This window comes from Pseudorasbora parva, chromosome 24, assembly GCF_024679245.1.
Source record: "Pseudorasbora parva isolate DD20220531a chromosome 24, ASM2467924v1, whole genome shotgun sequence".
NCBI classification, from domain to species: Eukaryota; Metazoa; Chordata; class Actinopteri; order Cypriniformes; family Gobionidae; genus Pseudorasbora; species Pseudorasbora parva.
In genome coordinates, this window is record NC_090195.1 from 9,262,057 (window position 1) to 9,286,678 (window position 24,622).

A 24,622-nucleotide genomic window follows, 5' to 3' on the forward strand; every position below is an offset into this window, starting at 1 on the left:
TAGATCACCTTGGAAGGGTTTACCTGAGCTGACCAATGAAAACGGACAGTACTGCCCATTCAGTTGTGAAACACAGGCCTGGTCTATCGCCACTGTTCTGGAAGCCCTCTATGATCTATGATTATGTCAAGGACATTGTATATCTCACATACTTCTTGCCATTGAACTGAGAATTTCAGAGGACATTATTTTACATTCACAAGCTTGTGAAGACACAAATGTGTGCTGCTACTCTTTAATTGTTTTAGTGTTTGGTAGAAATGGAAATACTTTATACATTGATTGATACTACCAGCATATTCAGATTAGGTTTGTTGGTTAAGAGGCAGATTTATGCCTATTTGTGATTTATTAAAACAGATCTGATGATCCCTCAAGACAAAGAGCAGATTCCTTACCTTGAAATAGAGCCTTCATTTCATTCTTTAAATTCATATAAACAAAATCGTTGACCTATAAAAACAGATCTTACTTTAGTTTGACAGTATGAGTGGTCTTTCCCAAGGGCCACAAAAGCTTGTTTTTCTGCTTTCATGAACACAACAAACTACTTCATCATACGATGCCATACATGTTTTAGTCATCCGTTACAGAGTAAATGCACTTCAATTTCAAGAGTTATTTTTAATCTCAGCTTTACAGATGAGCTTAATAAAACAATCCATGCAAGAGGTTCAGTGTAAATTTAAATCTGTTACAATGTTGGCTTTTTTTCACCTTGATTTTTTTGCCCTTTCTTTTTATTCAGAAGAAAAAATTGCATGGTTAGAAAATGCTGATTTAGAAATCCAAAAATTTCTGTACATTTCTTCTGCATTTAACTACTATGTACTAACATTTCAATTAATAATTTGATACAATGCACTTATTGTGTAAATTCATGTTTTTACATTGTACTTCAATTTAAAAAAAATACCAGCATGTAATTCCATCTGTAATTGATTTCTTTAGTTCAATTTATAATTACACTGTTGACGCTTCCCTTTCACCTAACCCTACCCTTAAACTTACTCACACCACCACACCTGTGCCTAACCTTACCCATATCCCACCTCAATATCAGCAAAAGTGTTTGGCAATACAATATGAACACAATAATTGTAGTTAAGGCACCTAATATAAAGTGAGATCTCTTTGTCTAACCTACAGTAATTTTACAGAAAATTCAGAAAACATTAATATTCTTTAATATTCATTTAACTTTTAGAAGTTCCAAATCAATCTTCACAGAGACAGTTTAACTTAATCAGATGTGAAATTGGCTATTGAGTAGATAAATGAGTACAATTTCTCAAACAGTTTCCATCTTTTAGTTTTTATTAACCTGTTTTGTGTTGAAAAACAAAATTACAAAATGTGGTTACAAAATGTCTTACAATTATATAAAAAAATAATATATATATATTAATGTATTTTTATTTGTTTTTGTTTTTTAAATCATATCGTCATATGTATTTTTACTACATTGTGCAAATCATAAATTGTCAGCAAATCTAAAACACTTTCATAGACAAATTTAGCTTACCAAGTATCTTCAAAAAGTTAGAGGTTAGACAAATTCTGCATCTGAAGAATGTAAGAAAACAACCTAATTATGGATTTTGTTAAAAAAAAAAAAAAAAAATTAGTTTTTAATGTTTGTGCTGGTAAACAGTAATACGACATCACGATAATGAACATGAAGTGTTATCGTGGGCACTTCAAAGTACTGTGAATTTTTTTTTATTACGAATTATTCTGATTTTTAGAATGCATTTTAAGAATACTTTACCCATCAACCGTTTAAAATCGTGTTCATCACACACAGCAATAAAATACTTTAAGATTTAAGGATATTTACTTTTAAACTTAAACATTTTTATATTTTAATCTGGACAACATGTACTTGATATTGTTTGAATAAGTTCTGATCATGAGTTCTGTCGCTCATTAAGTTAATTCATTAGTTAACATAAACTGACATTGCAACATCAAAAATTGCAACATGTAATTTGATAACGTCCCATAGCAGGCCCACATTCTATTCATTAGGAGTCTGGAAGCAAGCTTGTGCGTTTATCGATGCAGCAAAATTTGCCTACAATAACAGGTATGTCTAGTACTGAGTGAGTTTAGATATAGTCCTATGTCATGTTCATGAGCAACTCATCTCATCTGGTGACCGCCCACTGATATGGCAAGCCGTTTTGACTTTTATTCATTCACAGGATACTAATTCTTGACATCAACAATTCAATTTTCACTAGTTAAAATGCTAATTCTTGACATCAACAATTCACTTTTCACTAGTTAAAATGCTAATTATTGATATCAACAATTCACTTTTCACTAGTTAAAATGCTAATTATTGATATCAACAATTCAATTTTTACTAGTTAAAATGCTAATCATAGATATCAACAATTCAATTTTCATTAGTTAAAATGCTAATTATTGATATAAAAAATTCAGTTTTCATTAGTTAAAATGCTTATTATTGATTTCAACAATTAAATTTCTACTAGTAATAACTTTAATTCTTTATATTTTCACTATAGTGAAATGTCACCATAGGCTGACATTCAAATTCAATTGTTCATATCAGGAATTTAATTCTTGATATCAACAGTTATTGTTTCGGATTACAATTTAATTGTTGATTTCAAGAATTCAAATCCTGTAAATGAATAAAAGTCAAAACGGCTTGCCATACACTGTTTGCATTACTGCATCTACCTATACAGGTGAAGCCCTGCCCACAATGACTATACACTATTTGCAGAGAAGAGGAGGCTCGACTCTTGAGCGTGCGAGCCGCACTCAGACGCACACACACACACACGCGCACACGGTTTCAGCCAAAACAACTAGACAACAATATCCTCACCCACCAAATTGTCCAAAGGTTGTTGTTTTTAATCCATTCATTTTATTTCCCTCTTCCCCGTCGCTGATAATTGATACTCTCGACAATTACTTTTTTACTTATAGTGAGTTTACATCTCCTCAGATGTTCCTGTATGTTCTCCTGGCGTGTGTTGGGATCGTCCAGTGTTATCCTAATGGACAAGTCAGCTCATCGTGTGGAAATTTGGTGCCTAATCACGGCGTTGTCGCTCAGACCACCCCTTCTCCGTTCATCATAACTGTTAGCAAAACCACCTTTAAAGAGGGAGATGAAATCACAGGTGAGGCTGTTCTTCTGTAACTGCTGTGAATACACATACTTTGCATTTACAAGCGTGTACAGCTGTTTAGGGTATACATATGCTGAGTGTTAATGAATGTTTTATTTTATTTTGTACAGCCTACCGTAAATATGTTAATTGTAGTATGAAATTAAGGAAGGATTATAGAATTTTGTTGTTGTTGAAAACTTAATTGACATGGGGGGCTAATTCCAGTTGTGCTATATGTCATAGTTTTGATGACTGTATTATTAGTAGTAGTAGTAGTAGTAGCTGTAGCCTAGTAGTAGTAGTAGTATTGTGTGTAGATTAGTGCTGTCAATCGATTCAAAATATACTTAATAATAATAATAATAATAATAAAAAGAGAGATCTCTAATTAATCATGATTAAAACCTTTGGCTAAAAAACAGACTACATAATACTATTGTATATTTAGCCTAACATTTAAAAATTAATTATTAAACATGTATTTATTTCAGACATTAAATAAATACTTGACCACTGAAGGCTGTGATTGACCAGTCAGAATCAATTTCAGAGCCTTAATAAATACATTTGTAATGATTTGTTAACTTTAGTTAACTAAATTACTTAAAACTACAACTAACAATGAACCATACTTCTGCATTAACAAATGAGACCATAATGATGGTCCATACTATACAGGTGTTACCATACTATATTTAAAGGGTTAGTACACTACAATTCTGTCATCATTTACTCACCCTCATGTTGTTCCAAACCTGTAAGCAGACTTTGATTCATCTTTCTTTTAAACACATGTGAAGATATTTTTCATGAAATCAGAGATTTCAATCCCTATTCCCTACTATGAATCCACGCAACTACCGCTTTGACGCTTCACAAAGTTCATAAAGAGATCGTAAAATGAATCCTTATGATTTGAGCGGTTCAGTCCAAATTCTCTGAAGAGACATGGTTTTATATGATAAACAGCTTTTATTCACATAAACATTCATCAATCCACACATCAGTTTTGGTAAACGGAAGCTCAAGCATGTTCATTTGACGCATTTGATACGGATTCATTTCATATGGATTAGTTTTACTATCTCTTTAAGAACTTTTAGAAGAGATAAAGTGGTAGTTTCTTTGGCTGTCAATGTAGGGAAAGAAATCTCTCAGATTTCATTAAAAAGATCTTGATTTGTGTTATGAAGATGAACCGAAGTTTTGTGATATTAATTATTGGGGGAATTAACCCTTTAAACTAGTTTTAGAAATGAGTTATTAATAAATGTTATACTGTATATTATAGATACTATACTATATTATTAGATAATAAAAGTACTTCACCATACTATATATTATGTAGCCTATAATGCATTTACAATGCATACTATAATAATACTATAATATTCATTAATTACTGATCAGGTTTGTACATGGGGATGATGTTGAATCACTACTGTCATAATTAGAAATCTTTTTTATCATATCAGATTACATACGTCTGTGCTAGTTCAGGTTCTGTCTGTATCTAAGGAAATTCCACTGATGTTTTTCTTCTTTCTCAGTAACTCTAAATGCACCAAACGGCGATAATTTTGAAGGCTTTTTGTTACAAGCAAATCAAGTTGGATTGACTGATCCTACTGGTACTTTTAGCGTGGCGGACAGTCGTATACAGGTCATCTACTGCAATACTGATGCAGTGAGTTTTTCTACATTTATCTTTTGATGACATTACTTGCTTCCATTAATAATAATCATAAAGCAGCGTTGAATGACATTGATATATTTTTTGTTTAAGAAAAAAATAACAGCATTGACATGTATTATTATATTCAGAATCGTGCAGTTTCTCATACATCAGCTTTTAAAAACACTTCAATTCAAGCTAAATGGAAGGCCCCTTCTTCTGGACTGACCAACAATATAGAGTTCAGGTATCAATTTTCCTGTCATTAAATGCATTATTTTATCATTTGTATGTTATGACATAGTAATAATATAATAATAAATAAAAAAATAAAAATACATTTTTTTATGGAATTTTCTTTTCAGAGCAACTTTTGTTAAAAGTAAGCTATTTTTTTGGGTTGGTGTCAAGAGCCCTCCTGTTACGTATATTGGTAATCCTGTAACTCCGTCTGTAAGTGTTGCTTTTTTTTCTACACCTACAAAAACATGAAATCTAAGAAAATGTCGATCTGTTCTGGTCCACTGATCAGGCATAACATTATGACAGGTGAAGTGAATAACACTGATTGTATCTTAATCACGGCACCTGATAGTGGGTGGGATATATTAAGCAGCACGTGAACATTTTGCCCTCAAAGTTGATGTGTTAGAAGCAGGAAAAAGGAGCAAGTGTGTTTGATAAGGGCAAAATTGTGATGGCTACAAGGCTGGGTCAGAGCATCTCCAAAACTAAAGCTCTTGCGGGGTGTTCCCGGTCTGCAGTGGTCAGAATCTATCAAAAGTGCTCCAAGGAGGGAACAGTGGTGAACCGGTGACAGGATCATGGCCGCCCGAGGCACATTGATGCACATGGGGAACGAAGGCTGACTCATTTGGTCCAATCAAACAGACGAGCTACTATAGGTCAAATTGCTCAAGAAGTTAGTGGTGATTCTGATAGAAAGGTGTCAGAATACACAGTGCATATATATATTTGTTTGTCGCGTATGGGGCTGCATAGCCGCACAACAGTCAGGGTGCCCATGATGGTCATACTGTTATGCCTGATCGGTGTATGTTGTTTTATATTCAGCCTAAATTGCTCTGTTCATTTCAGGTTCCATCAAACCCTGATTGTGGGAAAACCAAAGTCTGCTTTAGTCAGCCCAACAACTGTGACCCAACTACCAGCACAAACTGTTACTTCATGGCAGTTCAGGCATCATCTAACCAATCACAAACTGAATATATCATCGAAATTGCTGGCCAGGCTGATGGATACGTCGCCATTGGGTTTTCAGATGACCAGCAAATGGTACATACTCTGTCTCGACTCATATTAAATCTGCAGACCTTTACTTAATTTGTGTAAAAATATTTAACAAAACTAAATGTAATGTGGAACGTGTACAACTTTGGGAGTGATGTGTACTCCAAATTCTGCACACAGATTCCGCATGGGCCTGGATGTCTGTTAGGTGTCTATACACTGTAAACATTCAAATGGGCGTTGCCATGTCGGACAAATGATATTTCACCTGAAACATGAGATCCTTTTGCTGAATCTTTTCAGGAGAACTATCTATATCAGCGCTGACTCATTATTGTGCATTTCTCAATGAACATCAGCAAAACAGTTCTGTTGTTTTACCGTGAACAATTATACAACATTGGAGGAGGTTTTAAGGAGTGTTTTGTTTGTATTTCCAGGGCAATGACGACATCTACATCTGTGGTAAGGACAAAAACGGCTTACTCCAAGTTCAACATGCTTTTTCCACAGGACGATCTACTCCAAATATTCTCTCACTGGTACAGATAGCTTCTATTCTTCTAGTGTGCCACCATTTCTAACTGTTGTTTGATCAAATATGATCACTGACACACATATTCTACATGATTTACAGGGGAACGTGTCTAATATCAAGACAGCGTTGACAAATGGAAATATCAATTGTTCTTTTACTTCTCGTAATGTCATTAGCACGGGAAGTAGAGCAACGTCCACTAGCCTGTACTACCTCTTGATTGCTTCCGGACCTTCCAGTCAAGGTCTGTGGTTTATAAGATTTGATTTAAAATTTCTATAATTGTATTATTTCAGTTTTTCAATTTTCATCTAATATTTATATTTTAGTTTAGTTTAGCTTTAAAGAAAGGAAAATTAAAGGGATATTTTACCCAAAAGAAAGAAAGAAAATGGTGTCATTAAAGGGTTAGTTCACCCAAAAATGAAATTGATGTCATGAATGACTCACCCTAATGTCGTTCCACACCCGTAAGACCTCCGTTCATCTTCAGAACACAGTTTAAGATATTTTTAGTCTGAGAGCATATCTAAGTGTATGCACACTATACTGTCCATGTCTAGAAAAGGAATAAAAACATCATCAAAGTAGTCCATATGTGACATCAGTTAGTTAATTAGAATCTCTTGAAGTGTCGAAAATACATTTTGGTCCAAAAATAATACAAATACAAATTATTTTTGGACCGAAATGTATTTTCAACGCTTCAAGAGATTCTAATTATCTAACTGATGTCACATATGGACTACTTTGATAATGTTTTTATTCCTTTTCTGGACATGGACAGTATAGTGTGCATACACTTGCATAAGCTCTCGGACTAAATATAAAATATCTTAGACTGTGTTCTGAAGATGAACAGGGGTCTTACGGGTGTGGAACGACATTAGGGTGAGTCATTCATGACATCAATTTCATTTTTGGGTGAATGAAATTACCCTTTAATTACTCACCCTCATGTCGTTTCAAACCCTTAAGATTTCCGGAACACAAATGAAGATATTTTTTTATAAAATTGGAGCGCTTTCTGAACCATCCATAGGCAGTAACGTCACTGCAACATCCAAGGTCCAGAAAGGTAGTAAAAACATAATTAAAATAGTCCATATGACTACAGTGGTTCAACCTTAGTGTTATGAAGCGAAGACAGTACATTATGTATTCTGACAGATTTTTCAGTTCTGGGTGAACTAAACTTTTAATTTTTATTTTAAAACAATAACAACAGTGAAATAATGCTTTCATTCTGCTTTAATATACTAAAAGGGATAATCCACATAAAATTGAACATTGTCATCCTCATGTTTTGAACGCTAAGAACTTTTGTCCTTCCATGAAACACAAATCAAAATTCAAGATGCTTAGCGGAATTCCCGGAAAGTTTCAATTTAGGCAAGGTAAGATTTTCAGTGAATGACGAAACTCCTCACAGAAGGCTCTCAGAAGATTGGTGCACAGGACACTTTTATGCTAATGTTATGGTGCTTTGTTGAGCTTGGCTGTCTCTAGTCATTTTATGCACAAGAGTGGCATACATATTTTTTAAAGGTGCTGTATGTAAGTTTTTGACTGTACTAAAGCATAAAAACACCATAATTTGTTGGTAGATATTTAGGAAACATGCTGAGTTCACAGACTCGTTTCTCCGTGTCGGAATGTCCGTTTTTGTTTTGGCCTGTGCAATAACGCACATTGCCAATTTAGCAAATAGTATTCGACACTCTGTGTTGCCAGTTGGATGAAAACCCAGCGTATTGCAGTCATGGAAGCCAGCAAACAAACTAGGTCACAGATCCTATCTGACCTAAAAAGCGAGCATCGAGTCTGAGGAGGAGGGGGCGAGGCAATAGTTTGAATTCGGACGGCAGTAGCTATTTCAACCACTAGCTGTCATTCTTATTTACTGCACCTTTAATACATCTTCTTTTGTGTTTTCTGGAAGAGTCACTGGTTTGGAACAGCATGAGGGATAGTTTATGATGAAAACATCTTAGGCCCTTTAACTGAAAAATTACCTTCATTTGTAGGAAACATCCAAACCCACACAAAAAAATTTGTCAGTGGCACCAAGGCTGATCTACTGAATCCATCCACGGTCACCACAAACGGCGCAGAAGATTTCCCACCAATCCTTAAAGCCCATGGTGAGTACATCATGACAGACTGCCACTGGACCCACATTAGAGCCTCACTTACTGCATTACTGTGGTCCTAATGCTTCTGATCTGGTTCAGGTGCCCTGATGTTAATCGCCTGGATGACCACGGGCAGTATAGGGATGACCATAGCACGCTATTTAAAGGGAGTTGCCAAGGGCCAAGGTCTTGGCGGTAAAGATTTCTGGTTTACAGTAAGTCTTTATCAGTTTTTAGTTTTTACACTTCTCACACTGTACGTAATCTTTCTCACTGACCGTGTTAAGTCATTTTGCAAATGAGGAAATGTGGTCTAGTAGTCAGGTTTTTCTGCATTGGTTCTGGTTGCCATATCAATCACCTACACAATCGTCAACAATGCCAAGAGGCGTAAAAGAAAGTACAGCTCTCAGTGTGCAAAGAGAAGAGTCATTTTGTTCCTCTTGTTGACTTGTTCACATTTTAACCATATTTCAAATCGCATGTGGATTTACGTGTATGCATTTGGCCTTAATCCAAAGTGACAGCCACTGCATACAAGGCATTCCCTGGGAATCAAACCCATGACTCTTTAGCACCTTGCTCTTTTTTTATGTTTAAAGAGGACCTATTATGCATTTTTTCATAGTCTTGGTTTTGTTTTTGGGGTCTATTACAGTAGGTTTTCAAGCTTGAATGTTCAAAAGCATATTATTTTTCACATATTTTACATTGTTCCAGGTGACAACAGTAACGTTCTGTCTAGTTCCTGTCTTTATAAAGCCCCTCCTTCCAAAATGCTCAATGTTCTCTTATTGGTCACCTGGACCAGTGTCAAACTGTGATCGAACAACTGTTTCAAATGTGTTTCGGAAATGTCACGCCCCTTGCCAAAACTCATCATGGTACTAACGAAACTCAGCCATGCATCGCCTCTTTTTTGCATATGCCTTGGGTGGGAATTACTTAAAAGAGGAATACTGTGACGTGTACGTTCGCAGCAGAAAACTCACAACTACAATCGAGGCGTTTCAGGGAGTTCAGAAACAGTGCGCACCTTAGGAGTGTCTTTGTGCTGTGTGCATACCTTTTTAATGCTCAAACACCAACATTACACACTAAAGCTGAAAATGTACAAAGGCATAAAAAAATCATACCTGAATGTCAGCTGGATCAGGTAAAAATATGGATTCATTTTTTGCTGTTTAGACTATAAGCAGCTAAACAGGTTTGATATGCAACAACCTCCTAAACTAAACAAAGCCAGAGTCCTTTCTTTATCTACTTCATCAGCTCATCTGTGATGTGAATTAAATGCGTCATGCTGACATATCCGTTTCATCAGCATGACAGTGGAAAAATGTCTTTGATAAACTCTTTGCAGTAATACGTATATGTGCAGTTAGTGCAAGCAAGATAAGATAAGAAGCAAGTTATGGTGTGTGAACCTCACTTGTCATTAACAACATTTATTGCATTATATAGCCTTTAACAGATTACAGCACAGTATTACTTTTAGAAAACATTTCTTTAAATACAAAGGTAATATCGAATTAAAGCTGCGAGCAGCGATGACGGGCCCAAGCCGGTGGCACCGCCACCTGGTGGCATCAACTTAACTGTGCACAGCAGGCAATAGGCATTTAATATGGGGAAAATGAAATAACTGTGTCAAAGTGATTTGAATTCACCACATTAACTGCAGAAACTAGTGCTGCTATGACCAGAAACCACAACAGTCACATTTATGAGATCAATTAAACTGTATTCATTAATTTTATGTCAGATTATGTCAAATGTCAATTGCAGAATACCGTCCAAATACTGATGTTGTATTATACTTACACTTCTCTTCATGTGTTTTTGACCTACCGTAGCTTCTGTTTGCTCACCAGTCTTATGCAGCAAAAAGCATGCTTGTTTTTATTTCAATATGTGTGGCATTAAAAAAAAAATTAATAAAAAAATGAATAAATAAATGCAAATCACAGAAACCGCAACAATGATTTTGGCCCCACTTTATATTAGGTGGTCTTAAGTACTATGTACTTACGTCAAAAAATATATACAGTGTACTTACTGTGTTCAAATTGTATTGCAAAACACCTTTGCTGATATTAAGGTGGGATACGGGTTTGGCACAGGTGTGGTGGTGTGGGTAAGTCTAAGGGTAGGGTTAGGTGTAAGGGAAGTGCCAACCGTGTAATTACAAATGTAACTACAGAAATTAATTACAGACGTAATTACATGCAGGAGAACTATAATGTATGGCGGAATAGCACTTCTGAGAGTACTTCGGCTCGGCGCAGTAAAAAGTCCCGACCGAAACATCTTTCCTCACACTTCCCCCTCACTCTCTCATTTCTGTCAATAGGGAGATGTGAGGGAAGATGTTTTGGCCGGAAATTACTACTACATTAGAACTACATTATAGTTCTCCTTTTTAATCCGATTAGAAACGCGCCACGTTTTATTTTGTCACCATACTTGATCGTTCAACTACTCGTGTAACTGTAATTAAATAGGGGAAACGTGGAGGTGTTTGGTATTTCTAACTTGATCTGTGTTTGGTTCCATAGTGAATGAACTGGGCTTAGTGGGCTAAGCTAAATGCTATCAGATCGCCACTGCCCGTCAGAGAGATTAAGTGTACGCACTGAGACGAGAGAGGTATCAACTCGTTTTAGTTAAGGGAATAACATAGTTTAATATGAAAAGGCAGTGAAGTATCCCTTTAAGCCTCATCTGTGAGATCATTTAAATGTAGATGAATTTCATGTCATAGGACATCATAGGTCACTTTGAAATGAGTTTGAAATGCAGTGTACATTTTTTTAAAGTCCTTAAATCCAGTATTTATCTAAAGGTATTTTTATATTTTTATTAACATAATTGTTAAACTAATTATATAAAAGCATATTGCAGTACTCTATAAAAAAGTTTAGAAAGACATTCAGAATACTGCAGGTGAACACCCCCCCCCCACACACACACACCTACTACTACTTATTTTATTTATTTATTTATTTGTTTATTTGAGTAGGGACAAGTATGTCACATAAACAAATGTTACAAGTAGTTACTACTACTACTACTGTTTTAAAAGCTGTTTTAAATTTTTTTTTTTAATAAATTTGCATTTTGAATTATGTGGTTTCATGCATGATGTTAAAAACATAGAGGAAATTTAACCAAATGATTAAAAATAACTGGTTTATTTGTTCTTCCACAGGCCCACGTATCTCTGATGCTCCTGTCAGTCATTGCCACAGCCATCGCGTTCATACTGGTGTTTGCCTATGCGCAGGATTGGGCTGGGGTAAACTAAAATACATTTATATATGAATACTATATTGCTAAAGGTATTGGGACACCCCTCCAAATCATTGTTCCAATCACTCCCATGGCCAAAGGTGTATAAGATCAAGCACCTATGCATGCAGACTGATTCTACAAACATTTGTGAAAGAATGGGTCGCTCCCAGGATCTCAATTCAAGCGTGTTGGCATGATAGGTTGCCACTCGTGCCATTCAAGAAGTCCATTCATGAAATTTCCTCACTACTAAATATTCCACAGTCAATTGTTAGTGGTATTATAACAATGGAAACAATTGGGAACAACAGCAACTCAGCCATGAAAGTGTGGGCCACATAAAATCATAGCGCGGGGTCAGTGCATGCTGAGGCTACAGACCTCCTAACTTCATGTGCTCTTCAGATTAGCTCAAGAACAGTGCGTAGAGAGCTTCATGGAATGGGTTTCCATGGCCGAGCCGCTGCGTCCAAGCCTTACATCACCAAGTGCAATGCAAAGCGTCAGATGCAGTGGTGTAAAGCACACCACCATCAGACTCTAGAGCAGTGGAGACGTGTTCTCTGGAGTGACGAATCACGCTTCTCTGTCTGGCAATCTGATGGACAAGTTTGGGTTTGCCGGTTTCCAGGAGAATGGTGCTTGCCTGACTGCATTGTGGCAAGTGTAAAGTTAGGTGGAGGGGGTATTATAGTGTGGGGTTGTTTTTCAGGGGTTACGTTTGGCCCCTTAGTTCCAGTGAAAGGAACTCTTAATGCTTCAGGATCCCAAGACATTTTTCATGCTCCCAACTTTGTGGGAAGAGTTTGGGGAACCCTTCCTGTTCCAACATGACTGCGCACCAGTGCACAAAGCGAGATCCATGAAGACATGGATTAGCAAATTTGGTGTGAATTTGACTGGCCTGCACAGAGTCATGGCCTCAACCTGATAGAACACCTTTGGGATGAATTAGAGCAGAAACTGCAAGCCAGGCCTTCTCGTCCAACATCTGTGCCTGACCTCACAAATGCACTTCTAGAAGAATGGTCAAAAATTCCCATAAACACACTAGAAGTTTTTAAGCTGTTATATCTGAAAAGGGTTGGCCAAACCCAGATTAAGCCCTTCGGATTAAGAATGGGATGGCATTAAAGTTAGTTTGCATGTAAAGGCAGGTTGTCCCAAAACTTTTGGCAATATATTGAATTATTTATTTATATGTATGTGTGTGTGTGTGTGTGTGTGTGTGTGTGTGTGTGTGTGTGTGTGTGTGTGTGTGTGTATGTATGTATATACAATAACGTTCATTTTCTTAATGCTTTTGAAACCTCTTATGTTCACCAAGGCTTAATTTATTTGATAAAAAAATACAGTAAAAGGAGCAATATTGTAAAATATTCATTCATCATTACTCCTGTCTTCAGTGTCACATAATGCTGATTTGCTTAGCAACATGATGACAATACACTATTGTTCAATGTTCAGTAAATTAAATATACAATTTAAATAATTGGCAGTAAAACCGTGTGAACGCTTCCATGCAGTTATATAAAATATATGGATATAAAGACATTAGGCTTTAAATTGAAATGGCGATTATTTCAGATGTTTGTAGTGAAGTGTTTTTGTGCCATCATACTGTGATGCAGTGTTGTATGTGTGTGTGTAGGGAGCTCATCCTGTCCTGGGCTGTTTGGTGATGATCCTCACTCTCATTCAGCCCATAGTCGCTGCTTTCCGCTGTGAGCCGCAGCACGAGCGGTGAGTAACTTCACTTCTCTCATGCAGATAGGTCATGGAAAGGCATGGGGGAAGCATTATTATTAATCTAATGGTTTTCTTTGCAGGAGGTTCATTTTCAACTGGGCCCATTCCTTTATTGCTTTAGCTATCAAAGCCATGGCAGGTATGAAACAAACTTTATTATGTTCATCAATACCTTCCATTTCCTCAGATGAAAACAATATATCTTTTTATTCTGTGACAGTTGCTGCAATTTTCACTGGTTTGGCACTGTTTGAAGAATATAAGACGGATGGATGGATGTTGAAAGTTATGGGAGGATTTATAACCTGGGAGGCCTTGATGTACATTCTTCAAGATCTTAACTTCCGCGCCCACAAAAAAGGTAACGCTGCATTCATGCTGGTAAAGTTACTTGAAAACGATGTAAAATGAAAGAAGCATTATTATTATTATTATTATTATTATTTTATACACTACACTACCTTTCAAAAGGGGTTGGTAAGATTTTTAAAATACTTACCAAGGCCATATTTAATAGATCAAAATGACAGTGAAAAACAGTCATATTGTGAAATATGATTACAATTTCAAGCCACTGTTTTCTATTTTAATATATTTTAAAATGTAAATGGTAAATGGACTGCATTTATATAGCGCTTTCAACAGACCCTATGGCCATCCAAAGTGCTTTACATGTTGCCTCACATTCACCCATCCATACACTCATTCATACACCGACGGCGTTGTCAGCCATGCAAGGCGCCATCCAGCTCGTCGGGAGCAGTTTGGGGTTAGGTGTCTTGCTCATGGACACCTCGACACATCGGGTGGAACTGGGGATCGAACCACCAACCTTCTAGTTTGTAGACAACCTACATGAACCACTGAGCCACTGCCGCCCCAATGTAGTTTATTAATGTGATGACAAAGCTGAATTCTCAGCATCATTACTCCAGTCTTCAGTGTCACATGATGCTTCAGAAATATATTCTAATACACTGATTTGGGACTTAAAGGGTACATAACACACACAGTTTCTGCCAATCTCATGTTAATCTGTAGTACACATATAGTATTGCATCTTTCTTAACACACACACAGACAGGTTTGTGTTGTTTACATTGTATGCACTTACAAATTTATGCACATACGATTGCCAACAAAACAGACATTTGATGCATTTTCACTCACCGCCTGCGGTTTCGACTCATGACGGGAACAAACAAACACACTTGCAGAACTCTGATGCTGCTCCGGAAAAACAAACTGCATCCACTGTTTCCTTAACGCAGGGTTATTTGAGAAGCTGAACAAGGTTATCTTTCCCTCAGAAACACACTTCTTTAGCGACATTGTTGATTTCTTGGTCTAAAAACAAACTGACAGCGCTGCCGACGGTTCCTGTAACCTGAACGAAGCTCGTCGATCGTGCTCTTGCTCTCGCTCTGGTTGATGTGCGCACCACGCTCATCCAGAAGAAGTGCCCATAAAAGGAATTCCGCCCTTTATGAAGTCATACAGGGCCATACTCCTAAAAAATAAGTGTATTTGGCACAGAATACATCATACGTCCAACTTATTTTCATTTTGGCCATGTTTAGCATGAGAATCCAAATGAATGAAATAGCATTAGACCCCTCCTTTAAGAAATATTTCTTATTATTAATGTTGAAAACAGTGAAATTATGATAGAGGATCCTTTCAAAAGAACAGCATTTGTTTGACAACTGACATTTTAGAAATTTTAGTGTGTCTTACTGACTCCAAACTTTTGAACTTAGTGCATATTTGTATTTGTTTATCCAATTATTATGCATTTCTAGATTCAGATTTTGGAAATTATTATCTGAAAATCTATTATTCAAACAATTGAATGCATAAAATGTTTATTACACAAGTGTCATTTTATTTTAGATTCTGAGATTTGCAGTTGTGGACCGGTAAGTGCAACGTTAAGACATGGGCTTAATCTCGTGGATAATTTAAGGCTACATTAAATAAGAGGTGATCATGTAAATTTCATGTTTTAAAGTATTGTTTTATTTTTGTTAGATGAAACCTGAAACAGTCCTGCTCTTGGTGTTTGTGTTGGGAAACCTGGCCTTCTTAATTGCACTTCTTTTTGGAATAGGCACGACTTGAGTACACCCAACATGCCATCGGCCTTCCTCACTGAGGCCATTTTTTGACACCTTCATTTTATCATGATCCCAGAAGTATCCCTATCTGTATTTATTTTTTTGTTTTTTGTTTAATATATAATTTTTATGTGCTAAAACCAATTAGAGATTAACCATTGTGCCTTTGAGTGTAAGACATGTAAGTGTGAGTTGCTTTAGGTGTCTGTTCTTTACTGCACTAAATGTACATTGCTCATTGAGATGGCCTCTAAATAGAGGTCAAAAATAAGTTATTCAATTGAAAACTGAAGTAATGTTAATTAAATCATTTAAGGTGAATATATTAACTTTTATACATATTTTTTTATAGAATTATATAACTTTTATATAATTAGACCTACATGTCAGTCAAACAGCTTTCAACCACTAGATGGCAGTGTCATGACAGGTATTTTTAAACAACTGTGTAACTTTTTGTACATTCAGACTTTTCAACGGATGTATATAAACTCTCTGACATTTATTCAGATTAATAAATAGAGCATTTTGTTTACTTTTTGGATTAATAATTTCTGAATTGGACATGCTAAGATGTATGAATGAATAATGACGTTAATTGAATGAATACACCCTCGAGTCATCGTAGGTGTATATAACATTCTTCTCTCAGACGAATAACGTTACAGTCGGAGTTATATAAAAAAATATCCTGGCTCTTTCAAGCTTTATAATGGCAGCGAATGGCTGTTTCTGTTTTGAAGTCCTTAAAAGTGCGTCTATCCATCATGAAAGTGCTCCACACTGCTCCGGAAGGTTAATAAATGAATGTCATAAACACCTATGATGACTTGAGTGTGAGTAAATCAAGGGCTAATTTCATTTTTGGGTGAACTATCCCTTTAAGACCCGGAATACCTGTTGTAAACTAAATTTTCAACAATTTATGCCTTCACTTTACCTCCCTGTCTTGATCAAACATTGCACAAAGAAGGGGAAATAAAACTCCTAGCAACAAGTATATGGGTTGATGTTCACAATAGTCTTTAGGAACACTGCTCGCGCCGGACCTTAGAGAAACACAGAGCGCTATGGTGCTCTGGTGTTGATTTAGCAGCTTGTGTGAAGTCAGCTGGTTGGCTTTCATCTTTTACTGTGTTGTGCCTCATGGTTCTTGCTGTTTCAGCACAGGTCTCCTGGTGTTTGGCTGGTAAACGTGGAGGGCAGTCGTGGCAGCACTGAGGAAACAGACAGGAAAAAAGCACAATACTAGCACTCTGCTGTGTGGCCTATTCACAGGCCGACTGTGTCCGGGTCAGGGGCCGTCCTTTCAACATGCTTTTTTGATCAGAGTTGCTGATATCAAATTCACTACAGCAACAATATTTCATATTGGTCATCTTCTCTGTGTTACAAAAAGAAAGTGATATTTTTTGCTTCTCAATTTTTGTGTTGTTTTCAGGATGGAGTTTATGTCATTCACATCAGTGTTATTTTACTGTTATTTATATACTATTATATTTGTATTAATATCTTAGCTTTTATATGTATGTTTTCATTTTAATTTGTTTAATTTTTTTGTTTAAAAAAATACTATATAAGTTTAATTTTTCATTTTTTTTCTTCATAGTTTTATTAAAGCAGCACTAGGTAACTTTTCAATCCTTCATAATATGTCAACTGTAGGGGGACCCCGAGGGCAAAAGTTACCCAGTGCTGCTTTAATTATTTTTTTATCCAGTTAGAAGCCTAATTTTAGTGCTTCAACAAACCCTTTTCATTTAATATTTGTATATATTATTTTTATTTCAGAGTTTATTTAATTAAAGACTACAATATTGACCTCTAGTGGTTAAAAATGAAACTGCATTGTCGTGCACTTTGTAGTATTTTTGCAGTAAAATGTCAACAAACCAAAAAAAAAAAAAACACTAGGCCAGTGTTATATATTTTGTTCATTTGAGTTCTTACAATATCCCAAATGTTTCCAACTATTTGTAAATTGTGAGAAAATTGCTATTTTAACCAAGGAGCCGGGATGTCTGAGGGAGTTGCCTGTCAATAGCGTCATATCTGTGTTACCCACAGTTTCAGCAGACGCTGAGCGAACACAGTAATGTCATAACATAATTTTAAACACTTTTAAATATATCTGATATAATAAACAGAGCTGCGTTTACTCATGACCGGAAAAGCGGAAATGGCGCCGGCGACTGTGTCCTATAAGTCCCGCTGCTTGCGAGGCGTGTGTTGTTCAACAATCGTTCCAGCGGCCTTGCACAGCACTCCTCAACACTCGGTCCTGCTCTGCTTCATACTACAGTAACATTAATAATCACAACCATGAACATGATTTCTGCCCGAGTCATATCCCGATTCTTTTCCACCGGCTGTGAGGTGAAGACCACACTTAATTCAACAATTTCTTCACGTCTTTTTCAGTCTCCTACACACATACGTAGCAGAGTTATGTCAGAGCTACACCAGAGCACCGGCTTACCATTGGCTGAAGCTGTTCATATGAGCACCACGACACATGCGTGTGACACCGACACAGGATGATTCTGATGCGTGTGCTGTTTTTTGCACACAAAAAGTGTTCTTGTCACTTCATAAAATTAAATTTGAACACTGGAGTCACAGACTATTTTAACAATGTCTGTACTACTTTTCTGGACCTTGAAAGTGTTACTTAAATATAGCTGTCTAGAGGGGTCAGAGAGCTATCCGATATAAATGGTTAGTTCACCCATAAATGAAAATTAAGTCATTATTTACTTACCCTCATGTTGTTGGACACCCGTAAGGCCTCTGTTCATCTTAAGAACACAAATGAAGATATTTTTGTTGAAATTCGATGGCTCAGACAGGCCTTCATTGACACCAATGTCATTTCCTCTCTCAAGACCCATAAAGGCACTAAAGACGTCGTTACAAAGCCCATCTCACTACAGCGGCTCTACAATCATTTTATGAAGTGACGAGAATGTGCAAAAAAACTGGTAAAAAACGACTTGTATAGTGATGGGCCGATTTAAAAAATGTTTTTTGAACGGTTATGATTCAGTGTATCGATTCATGATTCGGATTGCACGTCAAACCACCGAACTGCTGAAATCACGTGACATTGGTGATCCGAATCATTAATATATACGCTGATTCATAACATTCAAAACTTTGTTTTGAAATTGGCCCATCACTATATAAGTAATTATTTAGGTTTTTTTTTTGCGACAAAAACTATTCTCATCTATTCATAAAATGATTGTAGAATCACTGTAGTGAGATGGGCTTTGTAACGACGTCTTTAGTGCCTTTATGGGTCTTTAGAGAGGAAATGACATTGGTGTCAATGAAGGCAAAGGCCATCGGATTTCAACACAAATATCTTCATTTGTGTTCTGACGATGAACGGAGGGCTTACGAGTGTTGAACGACATGAGGGTAAGTGATTAATGACAGAATTCTCATTTTTGGGTGAACTAATCCTTTAATATTGCCTGTTTTTGGCAAGACACAAATCTGTAAAAAAAAGGATTGTTATGAATAGGTTAGATAATCACGGTATAGACTATATTGCGGGATTAGCCTAGTCATCTGAGCCCACTGATGAGACTTTAAAATGAGTAAATGATTGTGTCCTGGTCAAGATAGACATGTGCTTTGTATATTCATAGCAGGACCAGGATTTGGATTTGGAAGTGCCGGCTGGGCAGAATTCAGACAAAGTGGGCGTTTGGTATATCTGGAACATCGCATCCCATCCTGAGGTAAAGCTAACAGCCCTGACAGCAACAGAAAAAGCAGAGTGAAAATTTGGCCCTGCCGCATGGAACATGGATGTCAAAATATCACAAACTCTACAGGTGAATTATTTATCTTACGCAATGGTTTGTGTGAGTCCCTCAATTCTCATTGAAATCCTTTACTGCTCTGAACTTGACTTGAACTGCAGCGTGAATCATGGGAGACTGTCTGAATGATGTTCATTAGCATGAAGGGTCAGTGATCCGGAGATGCCCCCAGCAGAACTGCCCCGGGCCCCTGGATATGAATTTAGGCAGGACTGGCGAGGCCTGCAGCATGTTTCTCAAATGCTCACTATACTGAATGACTGGTTGGATGTATTTCCCTAAGCAGGGGATGTATGTTTAAAGTTGTTTTGGAGGATTACATCCTGCTGGTTTTCCAAATGCCACTGGCTAAAAACCATATTAGATTTATTGCATATTTCATCTAAAGATATGAACTCATATTCACAACATTAATCTGATATGAAATACACTTATGTTATATTTCTATGGCTTTTAGTGGAAATCATTTTCTGGGCTGCACCCATTAAACCACTAGCTATCTGATGTTAGTCTATGAAGATGTCTTGGGAGATATCAATGAAAGATGATGCAAAAAATAATCTGTTCTCTACATGAAATCTGCTTGTAAATTAAATTAGGAACTTTTCTTCAGGATGTTTGCATTAATTACTGAAACATTTTTTATAATAATAATCTGATAATTTTTAGGATCAGTGATTTAAAGGAATAGTTTTGATTAATGTACTGTTTCAAAGATCTATAATGCTTTCTTTTTTCATACAATCACTATTGTAATGATTATTTATATTACTATTGAATATTAATGCGTACATCATGTGAGGTAATTTTTTTTTTACATTCTGTTTAACATCTGTTTTGTGTTTGACAGAAGAAAGCAAATCATACATGTTTGGAATGGAAATGATAAGTTTGGGGTGAACTATCGTTTATCGTCATTAAATTACATCATGAGTTTGGTTTATTTACATTTTTTGCTGGATTATTAACTGAAATCCAGTACATGTTTTAGGCTCACTACAGTTTAACTACAGCATGAGTCTTTCTCAGTGTGTCTGTGGTTTTGCGAGAGCCGTTCGTTCTGATGTAATGTCTGTAGCATTAGGTGTGTCTTCCCATTTCTGCTGATATATGTAGACATGAGCAGCACTTTTTTCTCCCACTCTGAGATTTCAAAGATCTGGTTTCATTCTTACTAAAAGAGACAATCTCCTGATGCTATAGTATCTACATTCAAATTGTTGATCAATTTAGACTAAAGCGGACCCCATTTTGCATTTCTTTTGTTCTCCATCAAACTGTAAATCGTTAAACGTTTGTTTTTCGCCATGGCAACTACAGTATGTGCCCGAATGAAATGAATGTTGAAACTTCCTCTTTCACAAAATAAGTTTCTGTTCCTTTGCCATAATGTAATCTCTCCATATCCTCTCGCTTGGGTGAAGATATTTAAATTCACATCGCTAAACTTGCAGCCCATTTTCAGAGGAAACACAAGTACTACTTAAAGTGATAGTTTTCCCAAAAATGAAAATTTGATGTTTATCTGCTTACCCCCAGGGCATCCAAGATTTTAGATTTTTGTTTCTTCAGTAGAACACAAATGCAGATTTTTAACTCCAACTGTTGGCCTATAATGCATGTAAGGAGTGTTTTTCTATGAGAGCAATGAGAGTAAAAAACACAGACATACAAATCCATATTAAACACAGCTTCTTAAAGGGGTACTTCAGCGCTGGGAAGATGATTCTGTATTTAAACTGGGTCATCAATGTAGTAGAAATGTGAAATAATTTTTGAATTTGGTGCCTTCTAGACTGAGAAAAGACAGAAAATGTATTTTTGTCTCATGGGGATAAAAGACTACAATTCCCAGAATGCTTCGTTGCCCTTTGAGGCCATTCCCAAAGCCAACAACTTCATTACTGTGACTGAGTTGGAGAAGAAACTACAATTAAAAACTGAACGTGTCTGTTCAATATAATGAGTGAGTCACCGCGCGAGTCTCACAGCACTGAGAACTAACTGCAGGAGTGAGATAAATGAGCGGAATGAGCTCTCGTGATGAGAGCTGAGGTAGGCCCTAATCGCGACTACAACTCGCGGCATACATTCACAACGCGAGTTCAGTCTGGCGCGTTTCAGTTCATGCCTTTGCAAGCTTAACTTTCATAGAAATTAATTTGAGAAGTTAAAAGACTTACATTGCTCACCATAGCTCCGTTTAAATGAGTGCCTGCAGCTGCGAGCTGAGCTCTGAGTGTGATCTCCATCCCCCATGCACGGGTTCAAAACATGCGGAAATGGCTCCCTCTGCTGGCTGTAGTCTTTAGCCTTTGGCCAAACATTCCTCCTATGATGCAAATATCATCAATTTGCATCATAGGAGGAATTTTTCCAGAAATAAAATGCATAAATCTCTTGTCTCAGGGGGATATGAGGGGGGAAAGCACAATCATTTGAATATACTCCAGGGTTTCTACTGATACAAAGCCATATGCTAATCGCTGAAGTAACCCTTTAAAGGACAACTCCGGCAAATTTTTACATCTATCTTGATCTTTATATCTTTGTGAGTACAGTCTATTGGGAAAAAACGAACCGGATTGGTGCTTGCAACGCGGTGTTATTACAGTTAATGCCCAGAGCCCCCCCTCAGCTAAAACGGCAGGTTTGGGGGCATGCACGTAAAGGGTGTCTTTGTGCCTCTTAACAGACACAAAATGCAATTAAAATGTCTGTTCAACATGAACAGGTCCTTTACATGACAACTAGATGAGTTTAGCCACTTAGCCATTGTTTAAATTCACCTGTTTTAGCCGGCTAGCTGTGTCTCGCGCTGAAGTCCCGTGGGAACGCAGCGGTAGCCGGAAAAATAGTCCAGTCGAGAAGAGCATCGTGTTTATGAAGAGGCTCTGCTCATCGGCTCGTCGATCCTCAGTATTGAACGTGTCCGAGAGAAACAGTTTTCGATTCTGTACTGCTGATCCTGAGGACCGCTGTCCGTTCAGTTACTCGCTCATGCTCAGTATCAGCTTCTTGTGAGTTCATCAGATCTCTCAGCAAAACATGACTCAGTTCAGTGAACGGTTAGTTACAACATATAATTCAAGACATTAGTTTATTTATATTCGGAGGGACTGTCACTCATGTCAGAAAGTGAGTATCTAAAGTAACTTGTGTGGTCAGCGCTGATTTGAGACGCGAACCGTTTAGAACGATTCAGTCCGATTTGGTGAACTGGTTCGCCCGGTTCACTAAAAAGATCTGGTTCATTAACTGTAATAATGTTTTTTCTATAGACTGTATTCACAAATATATAACGATCAAGATAAACTTAAAAATTCGCTGGAGTTCTCCTTTAAGACACGAAACGATCGGTTTGTGTGAGAAACCGAAAAGTATTTATATACTTTTTTACCTCAAATTTAACACTACAATGCCACAACTGCGCCATCACTTCCTGCAAGTGAAGTCAAATCAAACTTTAGTGATCTTAACGCCATATCGTGTAATATGACCTCACTTACAGGCAGTGATGGCGTAGGGATGGCTGATGTACATAGTGTTGTTTTTGAGGTAAAAAATTGTATAGTAAATACTTTTCAGTTTCTCACACAAACCAATTGTTTAGTGTCTTAAGACATCAATGTGTCGTCGTCACGAGCCGTAGGATTTAATATGGATTTGTATGTCTATGTGTTTTTTTACTCTATATAGTGACTCTCATAGAAAAACACCCCATTGACATTATACGAGCAAACGGTTGGAGTTAAAAATCTTCATTTGTGTTGGATGCCCTTGGGGGTAAGCAGATAAACATAAAAAATATTCACTTTTGGGTGAATTATCCCTTTAAAAAATAACAAAACGTGTGGCTTTACAGTGGTATAAAATAATTTAATCTTTAAGTGTTTTATTTTCTCTTGACGTATTTTTAATAAATGCTCACGTCACACATATCTGTTGATAAAATGAAACAAATCAAGTTCCATCCCACTAACTTTACAGCACACCTCTCGTTTCATCATAGTCAATGTTTTAAATACTTTACCATAAAACAAGAGCACCAATGCAATATTCAGCACTCAAGATATTAATGTTGCTACATGGAAAGTCAATTTGGCCAGACCTGGCTGAGGCTTTACAGAGACAATTAAACTGTCTGCTGATTCACAATCTTCTTGCCAACTTGAGCAATAAAGGGTAGCCAAAAGTTCTGTTCCTGGATTCCTTGCAGTACTATCTAAATCAAACTAAATTTGACATTTAACCTGAATTTAGAATAAGGAAGGCTCATAAAATTATATATATCGCTAAAGACCCCGATCCAATCTGGAATATTTAAAACTGACATAATAGTTAATCAATGTTGGGGAAGCTACTCTGAAATTGTAGTTTGACAAGCTACACGCTACTCATAAATTGAAGTATAGTCAAGCTACCCTAATAGCTACACTACAAATCAAAAAGTCTCAGCCTTAGACGCCACGCCCACGGACCGTTTATTTCGTCTCAGGTTTAACACAAACAAGTGCCATTGTGTTTCTATCTTCTTCAGAGCGGTTGACAGGATTACAGATGAGGGATCTTCCCTAGAGCTGCGTTGACTGCACTGCAGGCAGACCTTCTGGTGGTGGCATCACCATGATTTTGCCAAGTTTGCCTTGTCTGAAAATGTAGTCCTAACCCAACCCACAACTTATTCCTAGAATCAGTGGTAAATAATATGCGAATAACACTGAAGTAGAAGCATTTAACCCTGGTTGTAAAGCTTAAACTTGACAAACTGTAAACTTGACCTCTAATCTGATTGGTTGATTGGTATGTTGTTCCAGGACCAACAAAGATTTTGATCAAGGAACAAGTTACTTGGTGAAATCTCGTTCACGA

The 24,622-nt window shown here is 36.8% G+C and overlaps 2 protein-coding genes across 4 annotated transcripts in view; both read left to right on the forward strand.

Annotated features, from left to right (window-relative positions):
• LOC137063640 (glycogen debranching enzyme-like) overlaps positions 1–1,310 on the forward strand; it is a 33,284-nt gene extending 31,974 nt beyond the window's left edge. The window contains exon 34 of one of the 3 annotated variants that reach the window (XM_067434894.1): positions 4–1,310. In XM_067434894.1, coding sequence (XP_067290995.1) covers positions 4–121 — 118 coding nt within the window. In that variant the 3' untranslated portion in view covers positions 122–1,310. The remainder of the gene's footprint in view (positions 1–3) is intronic. The other 2 variants (XM_067434895.1, XM_067434896.1) reach the window with 2 other exon arrangements.
• A 1,454-nt stretch (positions 1,311–2,764) lies between these two features.
• Positions 2,765–17,374, forward strand: zgc:163022 (putative ferric-chelate reductase 1). Its single transcript, XM_067434927.1, has 16 exons — positions 2,765–2,884; positions 2,990–3,167; positions 4,709–4,845; positions 4,983–5,080; positions 5,199–5,286; positions 5,932–6,129; positions 6,525–6,626; positions 6,722–6,866; positions 8,650–8,766; positions 8,857–8,972; positions 11,969–12,055; positions 13,703–13,794; positions 13,881–13,939; positions 14,021–14,161; positions 15,694–15,719; positions 15,832–17,374. The coding sequence occupies exons 2-16, from the start codon at positions 2,990–2,992 to the stop codon at positions 15,919–15,921; spliced, it is 1,674 nt and encodes a 557-aa protein (XP_067291028.1). The 5' UTR covers positions 2,765–2,884; the 3' UTR covers positions 15,922–17,374.
• The last annotated feature ends 7,248 nt before the right edge of the window (positions 17,375–24,622 follow it).

What these genes read in the sequence shown, in the direction of transcription:
- zgc:163022 (XM_067434927.1), top strand. Translation starts at nt 2,990, where the DNA reads ATGTTCCTGTATGTTCTCCTGGCGTGTGTTGGGATCGTCCAGTGTTAT. An exon ending in TCTACTGCAATACTGATGCA is followed by an intron (nt 4,846 to 4,982) that starts GTGAGTTTTTCT and finishes TATTATATTCAG; the next exon opens with AATCGTGCAGTTTCTCATAC. An exon ending in ATGCGCAGGATTGGGCTGGG is followed by an intron (nt 12,056 to 13,702) that starts GTAAACTAAAAT and finishes GTGTGTGTGTAG; the next exon opens with GGAGCTCATCCTGTCCTGGG.